We start from the raw sequence: 16,617 nt of genomic DNA on the forward strand, positions 1-16,617 counted from the left end.
TTTCTGTCAAGAAGTGCCATGGTTTAAAAACATTTTGGCGGTGACTGTTAAACTACAGATTATCCATATATATTTTCTACCCTCTGTCTTCATTCCTGCACACACAGGCCATCCTGAAGCGTAGCCTGAAACACACGTGTTCCATCCTACCCCTGATGAAGAGAGGCCACACCAACAACCTTGAGTTCTTTCTCTCAAACATTGGCAAAATCTATATGAATGGGTAAATGCATTCACAAACTCTTGGTGTGCTTGAATTCTTGGGGGGGGGGCTTATACTCTTGGAAGTCGATCCTGAATATTTGAATTATTTCTTATGCACCTTCTTAGCATCAACTTGGATGGTAACAGCCTCTATTCAGTGGTGAAGTTCCCTGTACCGGTTGGTACCCCTCTGATTTCCCCTCTGGTACAGTGGGACCATGTCCAGACCTGGGATGTCCCCAAGGTGGAGGATTTTTCTTCTGGCTCTGCAGGATCCAATTCTGCTACCATTTATAACATTGGTATGAAAGGCTCATCTCGATTAAAATTTCTTTTAAAAGTTCTGCATGGTCTCTTCTAGGGCTGCTTGATTATGGAAAAAATCATAATCACAATTATTTGGGTCAAAATTGAGACCATGATTATTAAAACAATTTTTTTTTGGCTTTAGTAACATGCTGCATGTCTTGGACATTTCTTGTCCATTTGGTTTAATAAATTTTCTCTCCCAGCAGCAGCCTTTTATCTGCCGCTAAACGCAACACACAGCAGAAAATGTGCAGGGATATTAGTGCTGGCCAAGCGAGTTAAGATGACGAGTTAACACAATACATCCTGTTTTTTAATAATTAGTCAGTAAACTCAGCATTGTCTGACGCAGGCTGGAAACTGCAATTTTATTTACAATTAAAATATTTCGCTATGTGTTTCAGCTTCTGTCAAACTAAGTTGTGTTGTGGCGGCTTCCGGTAACTTCCGGTCTAAGCTTTCAAAATAAAACCTTTGTTATTGTGTGCTTCTCATTATTATTATTATTATTATTATTATTATTATTATCATTATTATTATTATTATTATTGTTATTAACAAACAAAGTTGGGGCTTGTAATATTACGGGAGATCACCGGGACAAAAGACAAAACGGGAGGGCGGCGGGAGATGGGTTTAAAATACGGGAGAAACCCGGGGAGAATGGGAGTGTTGGCAGCTCTGGTGTACAGTGCATGATGTGGGGGAGGGACGGACGGAAATATGCGCAGCTTTTTGCAGACTGTTTCTATACAAAGTTGTCGATTGAGTAGCCTTAGTCTCTTCTGTTATATTTAGAATGTTTAACAGTGGTTTCTCATTTCATTGACCACTTTGTGTACTTGTGTCCAACTCTTCTTTAACCAACAAAAGACATAAATCCAGAGTCTACGGACTACTACCTGATTGGACACTGCATTGATGGGCGTGTGCTCTATCCGGCCACGGGTTATCTGGTGCTGGCCTGGCGTACTTTGGTGAGAAGTCTGGGGGTTGTCATGGAAACCACTCCTGTAACCTTTGAGGACGTCACCATCCACAGGGCCACCATCCTGCCAAAGACTGGTGAGAGCAGTGGGGATGTGAGGACTTGGGGTGGGGGGTTGGAGATAATTTAGGGTGTTTCCCAACTTTCCTAGGGCACCAGGAACCTTTTGAGAAATTAAGGAACTACACCTCAGGACCAACTTTAGTTCATTTATGATCCAGGTATCAGGTGCTAAAAAGTTCCTGCTCCAAGAATAGTGTGTTTCCAAAGGTTCAAGTGGCAAAGTTTAGTGGCAAAGTTTGCAGAGCTGACGGTCTCTGATTTGGTACACAGACACTGTGGCTGCTTCAAAGTGTGCACCAGTTTAAGAAAAACAAGAAGGTACTTGTTGTAGGGCTGGAATTTATTTAAATTTTTTTCCCAGCCTGAGGTTATTTCATTTTGTTAAAAAATGTTTTGGATGGTGGTGAAAGAATAAACCACTTGCAAGGCTTTCAACATTTTGCATAAAACACAGGCTGTCCTACAAGATGATATGATTCAACGAGATACAGCATAAGGATCCAGATTGATAAATTTCAGCTTCAGCACAGACAGAGCACAAAAGTCTGTTCACCAGATGATTTGCTGTGTGTTTCCTTGTAAGACATCTGGCCAGTATCTGCAGATTGCTACTACCTAGGATTAGCTAGACAAGCTGAAGAAGGTAGAATTGGAAAACTGTTATGATATGATTCTTCATCAACAAAGACAAATTGAGAGCATGGATCAGGTTGCAGTGAGCTGTCTGTCCCTTTTGCAAAAATACTGCTCTCATTTTTAAAATCTGTCGAGGGTTTGTCTTAATGGTTCTTCAGATGAGGTAAAAATGCGAACATGAATGCATGGAAGGGATATTTCTATTTAAGTTTCATTATGTTTCTGAGCATAGTTCCTTTGGTTTCACAGTTTTTGTCTTTTCTCTTTGCTTTTCTGTTCATTTCAGGCTCTGTCCAGTTGGAGGTGCATCTCATGCCGGCCACCAATAAGTTTGAGGTTTCAGAGAATGGAAACCTGGCTGTCAGTGGTAGGTAATTTTTGTTCATAGAGTGATACTGAAACCATTTCAAGTTTATTTGTCCCATGTATGAGGTACAATCACAGTAAAATGTAATCCCATCAGTTCCTTAATTTTGTGTTTTTAAAAGGCGTATAGTTTACCTTGGGGCCCAGAGGTTAGTAGCACATGGCAGTTTTCGGCTGCAACCTCATTTAGCAGCCTCATTTGACAGCAGTTTTGGGCAATGATTATGTGCAAATGTGGTCATGTATGATCCTAGTGAGCTGAGGAGCCTTTCAGTACTGATCTGGTGTATCTGGTACTTCCTTCCCGACCATAGCTGGAAGAAAAGTCTCTTATCTTGTTGGTTGGGATTCTTAATGATTCTCCTAGCCTTATTCTTACAGCACGTTTGTGTATAAATACCCTTTAGGGAGAGAAGAACACCACCGATTGTATATTGCTGAATTAACCACTCTTTTGCTGTTAGTGCTTTTTTCTGTACCACACAGTGGTGTTCCCCACCATGTTGAGCGTGCAGGAGTAGAAATTCCTCACTATTTGAGAGTATAGCCAGAAGTGTTTGAGGTGAAACAGTCTCTGCCTTTCCTTTATCACCAATATGCAGCACCCTGCATCCTGTGGACACTTGAAGCTGTCCACCCTGTCCTGCGAGGACCTGTTGATAAAAAGGGGGTTTAGTTCCTTCCCTACCTCTTTCACAAATCTACTATCCAAATCTACTGGTCCTCCCCTATACTGACCCTGATGACGGCCACAAGCTGAAATGAATTGGTCTAACAATAAAGTTGTTCAATATTGTTCTATATATGTATTTATACTACAAGTGTTGCTGTAGTTTTGACCTCTTCAGGTCATCTATTTCCTTCAGTTAGACTTTTTCATTGTTATCTGTGATCAGGCCCCACACAGTTTAAACTGTACTGTGCCTACACAGTATACAGTATATGTAGAGGGGCAGCAGGGAGCTCACTACACAGCCCTGGGATGCTCCGGTATGAGGGTAGAAGAGGAGTATCCACCTATCATCACCCATGGGGGTCTGCCCATCAGTAAGTCATAGGTCCACATGCACAGTGAGGTGTTTAATTCCAAGTCCATGAGCTTTGTGATGAGCCTGAAGGGAACTATGGTGTTAAATTCTGAACTGTTGTCAATGAACACATCAGCTCAGGTGTGCCATCGCTGCAGATGTGGTTCAGGAGGTAGGGTGGTTGTCAACCATTTGGAAGATCGGCAGATCGATTCCCAGCTCCTCCAGTCCACATATTGATGCATCCTTGGGCAAGACACTTAACCCCGACTTACTCAAGATGGCTGTGCCAACGGTGCCCTGCGTGGTAGCCCCTGTCACCAGCATTTGAATGTGTGTGAATGGGTGAATGTAAAAGCACTTTTAGTGGTCGAAAAGACTGGAAAAGAGCTATACACAGTCCCCTCCAAAAGCATTGCAACTGAGGCCAATTCCTTTATTTTTGCTGTAGACTGAAAACATTTGGGTTTGACATCAAAAATGAGTATGAGACAAGAGATCAACATTTCAGCTTTATTTCCAGGTATTTACATCTGGATTCAACTTAGAAGATAGCATTATTATTTGTAATGGAACACCACATTTTTAGGTGAGCAAAAGTATTGGAACAGATAGACTTAAAATAGATTAAAATGAATAAGACTTAATATTTAGTTGCAAATCCTTTGCTTGCAATAATTGCATCAAGCCTGTGACCTATTGACCCACCAAACTTTTGCATTCTTCTTTTGTGATGCTTTTCCAGGCTTTCACCGCAGCCTCTTTCAATTTTTGTTTGTTTTGGGGGGTTACTCCCTTCAGTCTCCTCTTTAGCAGGTAAAATGCATGTTCTATAGGGTTTAAGTGTGGAGATTGACTTGGCCAATCTAAAACCTTCCACTTTTTGCCCCTGATGAGCTCCTTTGTTGTTTTTGCTGTGTGTTTTGGGCCATTATCTTCCTGCATGATGAAGGATCTTTCAATCAGTTTGGTTGCATCTGTCTTTAAACTGGCAAACAAAATGTTTCTGTAGACTTCTAAGTTCATTTTGCTGCTGCCATCATCAATGAAGATTAATGAGCCATGACATTACCTCCATGTGTTTCACAAATGAGCTTGTATGTTTGGGATCATGAGCAGATCTTTTCTTTCTCCAAACTCTAGCATTTCTATCACTTTGGTAAAGATTAATCTTTGTCTCATCCGTCCATAAAACTTTGTCCCATAATTTTTGATGCCTGACTCTGTACTTTTTTGCAGCCTGGCCTTCCTATTCGTTTTGCTTCACAAACATCTAGACACCAAAAAAAAAACATACCAATAACCATTGGTGTGGATTCAGGATCATCTTTAAGCCAATGCCAGAGATAATATCAGATAATATCTGGTACCCCGAGACTGTCCTTCTCAAATGGAAGTTGTAGCACTGTAAGTTTTAGCCTAGACCTTTTTATTTTTCCAGAGAAAGGCTGACAAAGCGCACTGTTAAGGATAGAAAGTGATTTCCGCGTTAAAAGAGCAGGAATCATTTGAAATGGATACAGCAAACGCGGAAGTACACTCACCGGCCACTTTATTAGGTACACCTGTCCAATTGCTCGTTAACGCAAATTTCTAATCAGCCAATCACATGGCAGCAACTCAATGCATTTAGGCATGTACACTTGGTCAAGACGATCTGCTGCAGTTCAAACCGAGCATCAGAATGGGGAAGAAAGTTGATTTAAGTGACTTTGAACGTGGCATGGTTGTTGGTGCCAGACGGGCTGGTCTGAGTATTTCAGAAACTGCTGATCTACTGGGATTTTCATGCACAACCATCTCTAAGGTTTACAGAGAATGGTCCGAAAAAAAGAAAATATCTAGTGAGCGGCAGTTCTGTGGGCGCAAATGCCTTGTTGATGCCAGAGGTCAGAGGAGAATGGCCAGACTGGTTCGAGCTGATAGAAAGGCAACAGTAACTCAAATAACCACTCGTTACAACCAAGGTATGCAGAAGAGCATCTCTGAACGCACAACACGTCGACCTTTGAGGCGGATGGGCTACAGCAGCAGAAGACCACACTGGGTGCCACTCCTGTCAGCTAAGAACAGGAAACTGAGGCTACAATTCGCACAGGCTCACCAAAATTGGACAATAGAAGATTGGAAAAAGGTTGCCTGGTCTGATGGGTCTTGATTTCTGCTGCGACATTCGGATGGTAGGGTCAGAATTTGGCGTAAACAACATGAAAGCGTGGATCCATCCTGCCTTGTATCAACGGTTCAGGCTGGTGGTGGTGGTGCAATGGTGTGGGGGATATTTTCTTGGCACACTTTGGCCCCCTTAGTACCAATTGAGCATCGTGTCAACACCACAGCCTACCTGAGTATTATTGCTGACCATGTCCATCCCTTTATGACCACAGTGTACCCATCTTCTGATGGCTACTTCCAGCAGGATAACGCGCCATGTCATAAAGTGCGAATCATCTCAGACTGGTTTCTAGAACATGACGATGAGTTCACTGTACTCAAATGGCCTCCAGAGTCACCAGATCTCAATCCAATAGAGCACCTTTGGGATGTGGTGGAACGGGAGATTCGCATCATGGATGTGCAGTCGACAAAAATCTGCAACAACTGCGTGATGCTATTATGTCAATATGGACCAAACTCTCTGAGGAATGTTTCCAGTACCTTGTTGAATCTATGCCACGAAGGATTAAGGCAGTTCTGAAGGCAAAAGGGGGTCCAACCCGGTACTAGCAAGGTGTACCTAATAAAGTGGCCGGTGAGTGTATATTCATCCTGAAAAGGTTAACTCTTCCCAGAAGGGATAACGGCAGTGCTGTCCACCGAGCCAGGTCTTCTTTAATCTTGCGAATCAAGGGTACAAAATTTGCTTTATACAGGCCAGAAATTGATAGAGTTGCTATGAATGCCTAAGTAGACGAATCCAGACAGTGACAAGTGAAAAGGGGCAGAACAAGATCTGGATAGTTCAGGGGCCAAGGGCATTGCCTCAGATTTAGAGTACTTAATCTTATAACTGACTAAAGGAGTTAATTATCTCAACTAATCTGACCACAGAAATCTCAGGATTGCTGAGATACAATAAAACATCATCACAATATTATGATGTATGGGACCTATCTTTATGCCTGACACTAATGAGTCGTTTCTCAAGGCCTCAGCCAAAGGCTTGATCGCAAGGGCAAACAGCAAAGGTGAGACAGGACAGCCCTGTGTACAACCCCGCCGCACTATGAAAGAAGGGGACCTCATACTATTAGTGATAATTGATGCATATGGAGCAGCATAAAGAAGAGAGATCCATTCAATAAAGTTGTCACCTAGGTTAAATTTAGAGAGCGCTCCGTAAATAAGGCCACTGAATTCTGTCCAAGGCCTTCTCTGCATCCAAGGAGATCACAAGAGATTTGGCCTTTGACTCTGAACTAAACTGTACAAGATTTAGCAGTCTCCTTATATTGTTACTAGAGGTATGGCCCAGTATAAAGCCAGTCTGATCTACTGCGATAATATCAGGTAGGATACCTTCCAGTCTCTTAGACAGGAAATTGCTAGCAAAAATATTAGCTATGTCCAACAGAGCCTGTAAGAGGCACAGTCGTCCTCAGGCTTGCCTTTCTTAAGAATTAAGATAAGAAATATTTGCATCCATCATAGTATTAGGAAGGGCCCCAGAGTTAAAAGAGTATGACAACATATTAAACAACAGACCAATCAACAGGTCACAGAATGTCTTATAGAATTCTGATGTCAGGCCATCTGGCCCAGGGGCTTTATTGTTTTGTAAGGTATCAATTTGATTTCCTCATGTGTAATAGAGAGCGAGCTTGGGGAAGATTAATGGTCGAAAAAAAAGTATGCATCAGAGAGTCAGAACTGCAGTCTGATTTGGAATTATATAGCCCTTCATAGAATTCCACAAATAACCTATTAATGTCTTTATTATATTCTATTGCCGAATCTATCTTTTTAGCTGGGATAGCCTGAGAACAAGACTTTGCCTTCACTAGATTTGCTAGATATTTGCTTGACTTGTTACCAAATTCATGCATCCAATGTTTTGCCAACCACAAAGATTTCTGAGCCTCTTTAGACACAGTGGTGTGTAGAATTTCTCTGCGTCCTCCGGCGCCGTGAAGCTGTACCTCCCACCGTTGAACGTGATCCGCAGCCGAGCCGGGAACAGTAGACCATATCTGATGTTTTCCGCCCAGAGTTTTTGCTGACTACATACTATCTGTATATGTCACAGTGCAATGACCACTTATCTTTTAAAAAGAAAAACATTTTAGGCCCTTTTATTACAAATGTACACAAAAGTAGACCAACATATAATATGGTTTCCAGTTGTGTCATTTATAAGAAAGATAATACATTACAGTTACAAAATGTCTGAAATTACAAACTATACAGGAAAATGTTTTTTTTTTTTCCTTTTTTAATGTAATCAAAAGTCTCAGAGTGTAACTGACTTACATAGGACAAGGCTACTCTAATAGGTTGAATGCACACAAATCACTTCTATATTCGCATATAGTTGCCATATGGCAACAAATTAATTTTACCATTTTACAAAAAACTTGTCTAACTTTTGTGTGTGGCAGATTCATCATGTACAAACTGAAATCAATCTGATAAATAGGACTTAAACCAGCTTAATGCAGTTCCTTTTAATGCCAATGATATGTTCCTGTGATAGGATGTTATGGTCAGTGGTATCAAATGCAGCACTAAAATCTAACAGGTCAAGTACAGAGAGATGTCCATTGTCTGATGCAATTAAGAGGAAATTTGTAATAACTGTCTCTCACCAGTGTGGTCTTTGTGCTATGATGGGCTCTAAATCTAGACTGAAAATCCTCAAACTATTGTTATGTAGACAGTCAAACAACTGATAGGCAACTTGTCCCAGCCTGTAGTCTGGAAATAAGGAAGCAACGCAGCAGTAACGTTTTGGATAACAAGCAGACATGGATAAAGAAAAGAGTCTTAGTCAACAAATTCAGATCAAAAGCCCTGCCAGATGTTTTATCCATAAGACCAAAGTTATTTACATTACAAGGTATGTCGAGTCTCAAATATGAGTCACTGGCCAAGCATCTGATACAGATAGACCTCCTCCTGCTCAACAAAGGTGTGTGTGTGTGTGTGTGTGTGTGTGTGTGTGTGTGTGTGTGTGTGTGTGTGTGTGTGTTTCAATAATAATGAACATATATTTGCATAAAGCAAGCAATAGGATTGTCTGTTGCAGGAAGATCTGTAGATCTGTTCACGATTTAGAAACTATCTTCAACCTTAGACACCTCTGTTTTCAACCAGCAGAGGTCTCTTGAGAGGTCTATATCTCTGAAATAGACACGAAATGACTGCTCTGCTTGTTAATTTCTTCTCACTTAAATGCATAAATTATTAAATATTATTTTATGGTCTTACAGGTCAGTTTCTCACAATGCTGTGTTGGTTGTTTAATAGAGAGTAGTCAGGCATTTTCAGTGTAATTCCAGGAGCAATTATGTGGCAAATTTATTTATCATATACTATAATGTTTGCATGGAAATAGGGCTGTCAAATTATTCATGTTTCTTTAATTGTGATTAATTGCTGAATTTTAATAGTTAATCACAATTAATCACATCTTTATCACATGTTTAAATTTGTATTATTTTGCATTTTACAACAGTTTTTAAGTCCATATTAACAATGTCAGCAATTCTTACCTATGTATCTTGATTGGGAATCAAATGAATGCAAAGAAAGTTACTTTTATGAATTTGACATTTGGATTTATTTCAATAGAACAACATACTTACGAATTGTGGTTTATTTGGTAGTGTGACTCATTTTAACTTTTTGCATCATTAGGCTCTAGATTCCCCTGCTCCTCCTACACCAGGCTTTCAGTGAGAGACCTGAGGTTAACCTACCCCTGATCCTCTCCCCATATCCTATTACTGACTGTGAGATCAGTGAGGAGCGATTAATGCAATTTAAAAAAATTAAGGCATTATGCTCGGCTCTTAATCACATTGCCATTAACATGTTAATGCTGACAGCCCTATGTGGAACTCTAGTAACTGCGTTGTTCAGACATAAGCTGTACTAAACAAACTTAGCAATGAAGAGCGGATAAAGAATGTTATGACAGTGAGTGTCAGTTCACAACAGTGTCCCATAAAAGGAGGAGTCAGCAATCAGGTTTAACCATGGAACAGTTTTTTCAGGATTTTGAATTAAGGGCCATTAACAGGAGCAGTAGAGTGCTACAGGCTGCCTGCAACCCTCTAAAGGATAAAACTTTGTAAACATATTAAGTGTTTCAGTCAGTTTGTAGATAATAATCAATACTGTTGTCTAGACAGCCGGCGTAACACCAATTGATTTTGGTTACCATTTTTCTATAATTGGTTACATATTTTACATGTGGCCTACTTCTTGGTACATAAAGTACAACATTAAAACCATTAATACCCACAGCACAAGTCTGTATAATGGCATGCTGTTTAGCCAATAGTATTTATATATATAAACGAAATTGTCTATAATTCTTTTGTCAAGAATAGTCCACTTTACTATTTACTTTACAGTGAATATGTGAAAGTGCAGTCTTTGTAAAAATATCTGCCTTCTCTTGTCACTTTTAGGTAAGATAAGCCTTCTGGAGGATGCAGCTCTCGATTCATTTCATGGTCAGATTCGTCAGCAAGCTGCCAACAATGATGGTGAACCAAAAATGAAACTAACAGCTCATGATATTTACAAGGAGCTGCGGCTGCGCGGCTATGATTATGGGAAGACCTTCCAAGGCATCCTGGAGTCCAACAATGAAGGTAAAAGTAAAAGGATTTGTGAAACATCAGTCACAACTTAAGTACCATTCTAATTCAAAGTTTGCATGTACGTTCAAATGTATTTGTCAATCAGCTACATATGAATTCACACATATCGTTGAATGTTGTACAAACATGTTTTTGATGATAAAACACTTTTGTATTCGGGGGATGGTTGGGCGAATGGAAGTCATACATATATGTTGTGTACACTTCTCCTTTGTGTAGAAACACTTTGAAAACCAATACAATATATTTTCTCACCTAGTATAGGGCAGTCAGTTCTGGCTATCATAAACAGCAGCCTGTCTTCTGGTGTCGTTCCCCTAAGTTTTAAACATGCAATGGTGCAGCCGCTACTTAAAAAACCTGGCCTTGACCGCAGCGTGCAGGCCAATTTTAGGCCCATCTCCAAGCTGCCTTTTATCTCAAAAATATTTGAGAAAGTTGTTCATGCCCAGCTAAAGCCATTTCTGGATGAGCATGATGTCCTGGAAGTCTTTCAATTAGGCTTCAAAACCCTGCACAGCACCGAGTCAGCCTTACTACAGGTTTTTAATGATATCTTATTAACAAATGACTCTCGTGATCATGTCATTCTTGTCCTGTTGGAACTAACTGCAGCTTTTGATACCATGGACCACAACACCCTAGTGGCTCGGCTACGCCATCTAGTGGGCATCTGTGGTACTGCACTGGAGTGGCTCAGATCTTATCTGGCTGACAGAAGCATGAGTGTGAGCCTTGGAACTTCAAAATCCAGCTCTGCTCCACTGCCGTATGGGATTCCACAGGGGTCGATTTTAGGGCCCCTGCTCTTCTCGCTGTATTTACTGCCACTGGGCTCCATCCAGTCAGATATATATATGCCGCTGAAAAAGAAAAACGCTTTCTCCCTAACCTTGAACTTCCTTAACTTAAACAAGAAAAAAACAGAAGTGATGGTGTTTGGTCCCAGTGGCCTTTGTGACCCCCCTCTATTTGACTTGGGTCCTTTGGCAGATTATTTTAAGCCAACAGTCTCAAACTTGGGTTTTAAAATGGACAGTGATTTTAAATTGGATCGGCAAATTAGTGCTGTGGTGAAGTCCAGCTTTTTTCACATTAGACAGCTGGCAAAAGTAAAGCCCTTCCTCACACTACAGCACTTTGAAACAGTAATCCATGCCTTCATCACATCCCGGCTGGATTACTGCAATGCACTTTATTTCGGAGTCAGTCAGTCCTCCCTCGCATGTCTCCAGTTGGTGCAAAATGCAGCCGCTCGCCTCTTAACTGGAGTCTGTAAGAGGGAGCACATGACACCCATCCTGGCCTCCCTCCACTGGCTACCTGAACACTTTAGAGTCCATTTTAAGATTCTTTTTATTTGTTTTTAAATCTTTAAATGGTCTGGCCCCGCTCTACCTCTCTGAGCTCCTTCACCCCCACGCTCCTGCTCGGTTCCTCAGGTCAGCTGATCTGCTGCTCCTGGAGGTACCGAGGTCAAAGTGGAAGCTCAGAGGGGATAGAGCCTTTTCTGTAGCTGCTCCTAAATTATGGAACAAGCTTCCTTTTAAATATTTGACAAGCGTCCTCACTGTCCATTTTTAAAACTTGTCTTAAAACCCATTTTTATTCCTTGGTTTTCAACCGTTCATGAGACTCAGCTCCTGTTTTAGTGTTTTATGGTTTGTTTTTTATTTATTGTTTTACTGTTTTTAATTTGCTTTAAAAACAATAAACAATTATTTTATTATTTATTTCCTGTTAATTGTTTTATGTTCCTGTGTTGTTTTATCTATTTATGTACGGCACTTTGTTGCAGCTGTGGTTGTTTTAAAGTGCTATATAAATAAAGTTGAGTTGAGTTGAGAGACCTTTTTACCCCACTGGAGTACTGTGCTCCCAAAATGCAGGCTTAGTTGTGGTTCCTAGAGTCTCCAAAAATAGTATGAGAGGCATAGCCTTCAACTTTCAGGCTCCTCTCCTGAGGAACTGTCTTCCAGTTTGAGCACGAGAAGGCACAGCAAAGGATGTACTTCCTCCCTTAGCTGAAGAAGTTCAACCTGCCATAGTCCATCATTGTTTCAATCCTCACTTCCTTCATCACCATCTGGTATATTGCTGCAACTGCCAAGGACAAGGATATGACCATCCAGTGTGATCAGCTCCCACCCAGGACATAGACTTTTGCAAACACTCCCCTGCAAAAGACTATATCAAGATATATAATCTGAACAGGCCCTGGTTAATGTGAAGTTGGACTATGATTTTTAAAAATGAGAAAATGAGGGGGGTGGGGTGGGGATGTACACCTTTTGCTCAGCTCCTAGTCGTTCCTGTTTGCCCTATGCAACTATCACCTGGGTTACTTGTGAAGATCTGAGGTTTAAGAAACACCTCTTTAGCATAATTTCAATCATCATGTGACTTGCTGTTACCAGGTGACAGCGGGAAGTTGCAGTGGACAGGAAATTGGGTGACCTTTCTGGACACCATGCTGCAGATGATTGTTGTTGGGCTGTCGGGTCGTAGTCTGCGTCTGCCAACCAGGATCCGCTCTGTATGTGTTGATCCCGCTGTTCACACGGAGATGGTCTGCAAGTACACTGATGGAAAGCAAGGTGTGTGCTATCCTTTTTATATCATTATATCCTTTATATATTACGTTGGGTCTTATTAGAAACATGTTAACCTTCTTAAAAAGTGCATTCTCATGCCGCAGCATGCAATACGGTACATACATAGGATACATAAAACAAGGATCCAGTTTGGTTCCAAAGACATTAGCACAGGGGTCCTTCCTCCCACGTGGACACATAAAACATAAATTTGAGTCCTAAATTCAACATCAAACTTTTCTTTCTCACTCCTGTAGCCGTTGATGTCCATGTTAACCGTTGCCTTGACAAAATTGCTGCTGGTGGAGTACTGATCTGTGGTCTGCACGCTACTGTGGCACCCCGTCGGCAGCAGCAGCACAGCCCCCCTACCCTGGAGGAGTTTGTGTTTGTTCCATATTTGGAAACAGAGTGTCTGAATGCCAGCGGGAAACTTGCAGAGCAGCTAAGGCTCTGCAAAGGTACAACAGCTAAACCCCCCACAAAGTAATAACCAGTATTTTATGAAAATAAAGCATGTGCTTAAAACCAACTATTAACTCCAACCCCATTCAGGCTTAATCCACAGACTCCAGAGAAAACTGGCCCTTCACGGTGTCCAGCTCTCCATCCCTGGGCTGCAGGGGGTGCCAGATGGCCCACTGCCTAGTCCCGAGCCCTCTGAACCCAGCCTGGTGCGGCTGCTTGCACTCCTCTGTGGCCTGGAGCTGAATGGGAACCTCTGTTCTGAGCTGGAGCAGACTGTGGAGAAGGAGAGAGTGTGCCTGCTGCAGGACAGCCTGCTGCAGGGCCTGCTAGACGATGCAGCCCTCAGACACTGCCTTGACACCGCCATGGAAAACAGTATGCCTGGCAAGATCAAAGTCGTGGAAGTAAGATAATAAACAAATTGCAAAAAAGGAGAAAATTTGACCCAGATGTCGAATGTGTATAGTTTTTAATTTTTTCTTCTATAACTCCTGCCAGGCTCTTTCAAATGATGGCCAGCTTTTCTCTCGCGTGGTAAAACTCCTCAACATCCAGCCCATGCTGCGTGTGGACTACATTGCCACGGCAACCAGCTTGGATCTTCTGACCCCCCACCAGGCCTCTCTGGAGGAGCTGGCAGCTACTTCAGCTCAATGGGATCCCTTGATGGGCCCTGCTTCCGGAGGCATGATTGGAGGGGCAGACCTGGTGCTGTGTAACCACACTTGGGGCCCTTTAAGGACGGATGCTGGAGTGCTGGTGGCAAATCTGGCTTCTGGAGCCAGACAAGGGGGATTTATTCTTCTCCACACCCTCCTGAAGGGAGAGACTCTTGGAGAAACAATTGCCTTCCTCTCCAGCACCTCTCAGGGCAGCAGCAAGCGAGGTCTGTTCACACAGGTGAGTAGAGGCATTTGTATTTTTCACTGTTGTAAGCCCCAGATTCCTTCTTAAAACTACCGGAAGCTCAAAGAAATCATTTATTACTTTTAGCCAAGTAATATGCTCTTCGAACATTGCATTGACTGTATTAGTGGTAGGTGATATTTTTTACTGATATTATCTCCCTCTTCTCATCAGGCTGAGTGGGAGAAGGTGTTCTCTGATGCCTCTCTCAGCCTTGTGGCTATCAGAAAGTCTTTTTATGGCTCAGCTCTCTTTTTATGTCGCTGTCAGTCTCGGGTCGAACAGCCCATTTTCCTTCCTGTGGACAGCACTGACTACAAGTGGGTTGAAACACTCAAGGTGGGTTCTGTAGCCTTCTGTGTTTTTGTATTTTGAAGTGTCAATCAATGTTGTGAAATACCATTTTTCAAATTAAAATGACAGGCAAAAGGAATTGGATAATTGTTGCATTGCAACATATACATTGATACCATCAAAGTATATCAGTACAAGTTTATTTTTCAAATGTGACATTAGTCAGAACTGTATGCTACTGTGTGGATCTGTGCTACAGGCAATGCTTGCTGAGTCATCAGACTGTCCAGTGTGGTTGACCGCCTCTCAGGCCCACTGTGGCATTGTAGGAATGGTGAACTGTCTACGACAGGAGCCAGGTGGCAACCGAATACGGTAGGACCACGACACATACTCTAGTACAAGTATTGTCACAGTACATGAATTCTGGCATGCAAGTGTAGCATGTAAAATTTACATTCAAAATGGCTAATATTGTGCCATAATGTGCTTAAAACTTGAAATGTGAATCTATTTGTTTATATTGATCATAGTTTATATATTCTTTATCCTTTTTTTAACTTTGTAATTTTCTTTAGGAATGTACAATATACAGTGGCTGATATATTATTGACCAAGAGTAAAAAAAATAAATAAAAAGGTTAATGTAAATGTTAATCAGTTCAACAGTATGAAAAGTTATTCTAATGGTTTTTGTAACCTCTATGGGCCATTCTACTACAAGTCAGGGTTGGCAACATCTTGAAAAAAATGTTTCTTTTCCCCAAATCTTTTTATGTATGCACATTATATAATGTCTAAGGTATACATTTCTAATAATGGTACAGTTAATTCTCATATTGTATTTTTAGAATATTTTTCCTTTCCCAAAATTTGTCACTAATGAAATGGTCGTGACTGCTGTTATTTTATTGAAAATGATGAATAGTAACTGATGTTGCAGATATACAAACTCTATGTATAGCAGACAAACATCTGATGGTAAATATCTCAAAAGAACATAATTGAGTAATTATACTCAGATTTAAAGTGTGCATTATGTGTCGTTCCTTATGTCCTTTTTTCTGGTTTGTCCTTCCTTGTCCCTAGCTGTGCGTTTGTTTCCAATCTAAATGAGTCCTCAGCATCACCAAGCCTGCTGCCAGACCACAAGTCCATGCAGTCGGTGCTGGAGGGGGATCTTGTAATGAATGTGTTCAGAGATGGACACTGGGGCTTCTTCAGACACCAGCTCATCACTCTTGGTACCAAAATATCAATGCACTTATTCAGATTCCAGTTAGACGGATGTGTTTGTGATACTTTGTCCACCACAACCACTATATTTGAGGTAGTTACCTATTGGAAACCTTTTACCTGCATTGTTTCTGAAGGAACATTTTACAGTGTTGTGTCTCAACAACATTTTTTTCTGAGTTGGAAGCCAAGACATGAAAAAGCTGAAAATAATTCAGTCAAGAGGTTGCAACATGTTTCACCTGTCAAACTATAATAAACAACTGATCAGGATGTCATGCCTGCCAACCCGTTTTATTGTGTTGGAAATAAAAATATTGATTGGAAGCAGGAGTGTTAGCAGCAGGCAGTTCTCTCAATTGTAAAGCTACATGGTCTATCATTGTTTCAATAGTACTGGTAAATTATGTGTAGCCTAATGCAGTGCAAAAAAAAAAAGAGTTGCACTTGTCAGAACATTGACAACCAAAATGGGCTGCTTGGTTTTAATGCTGTTTAAAAAAAAATCTCGACAGAGATGCATCAATATACTCTGCCTGGCCAAAAAAAAGTCACCACCAAAAAAAAGCTCACACACTCTAATATTTTGTTGGACCACCTTTAGTTTTGATTACAGCACGCATTCGCTGTGGCATTGTTTAGATAAGCTTCTGCAATGTCACAAGATTTATTTCCGTTGCATTAATTTTTCACCA

The 16,617-nt window shown here is 41.2% G+C and overlaps 1 protein-coding gene across 1 annotated transcript in view; it reads left to right on the plus strand.

The window, feature by feature from the left end:
- fasn (fatty acid synthase) overlaps positions 1-16,617 on the plus strand; it is a 77,367-nt gene that overhangs the window by 26,938 nt on the left and 33,812 nt on the right. The window contains exons 15-26 of the mRNA XM_053341250.1: positions 108-223; positions 331-506; positions 1,387-1,578; positions 2,487-2,567; positions 10,230-10,415; positions 12,842-13,021; positions 13,276-13,479; positions 13,574-13,890; positions 13,985-14,386; positions 14,567-14,731; positions 14,946-15,061; positions 15,776-15,930. Coding sequence (XP_053197225.1) covers positions 108-223; positions 331-506; positions 1,387-1,578; positions 2,487-2,567; positions 10,230-10,415; positions 12,842-13,021; positions 13,276-13,479; positions 13,574-13,890; positions 13,985-14,386; positions 14,567-14,731; positions 14,946-15,061; positions 15,776-15,930 — 2,290 coding nt within the window. The remainder of the gene's footprint in view (positions 1-107; positions 224-330; positions 507-1,386; positions 1,579-2,486; positions 2,568-10,229; positions 10,416-12,841; positions 13,022-13,275; positions 13,480-13,573; positions 13,891-13,984; positions 14,387-14,566; positions 14,732-14,945; positions 15,062-15,775; positions 15,931-16,617) is intronic.

Source organism: Scomber japonicus, chromosome 20 (assembly GCF_027409825.1).
Source record: "Scomber japonicus isolate fScoJap1 chromosome 20, fScoJap1.pri, whole genome shotgun sequence".
NCBI lineage: Eukaryota > Metazoa > Chordata > Actinopteri > Scombriformes > Scombridae > Scomber > Scomber japonicus.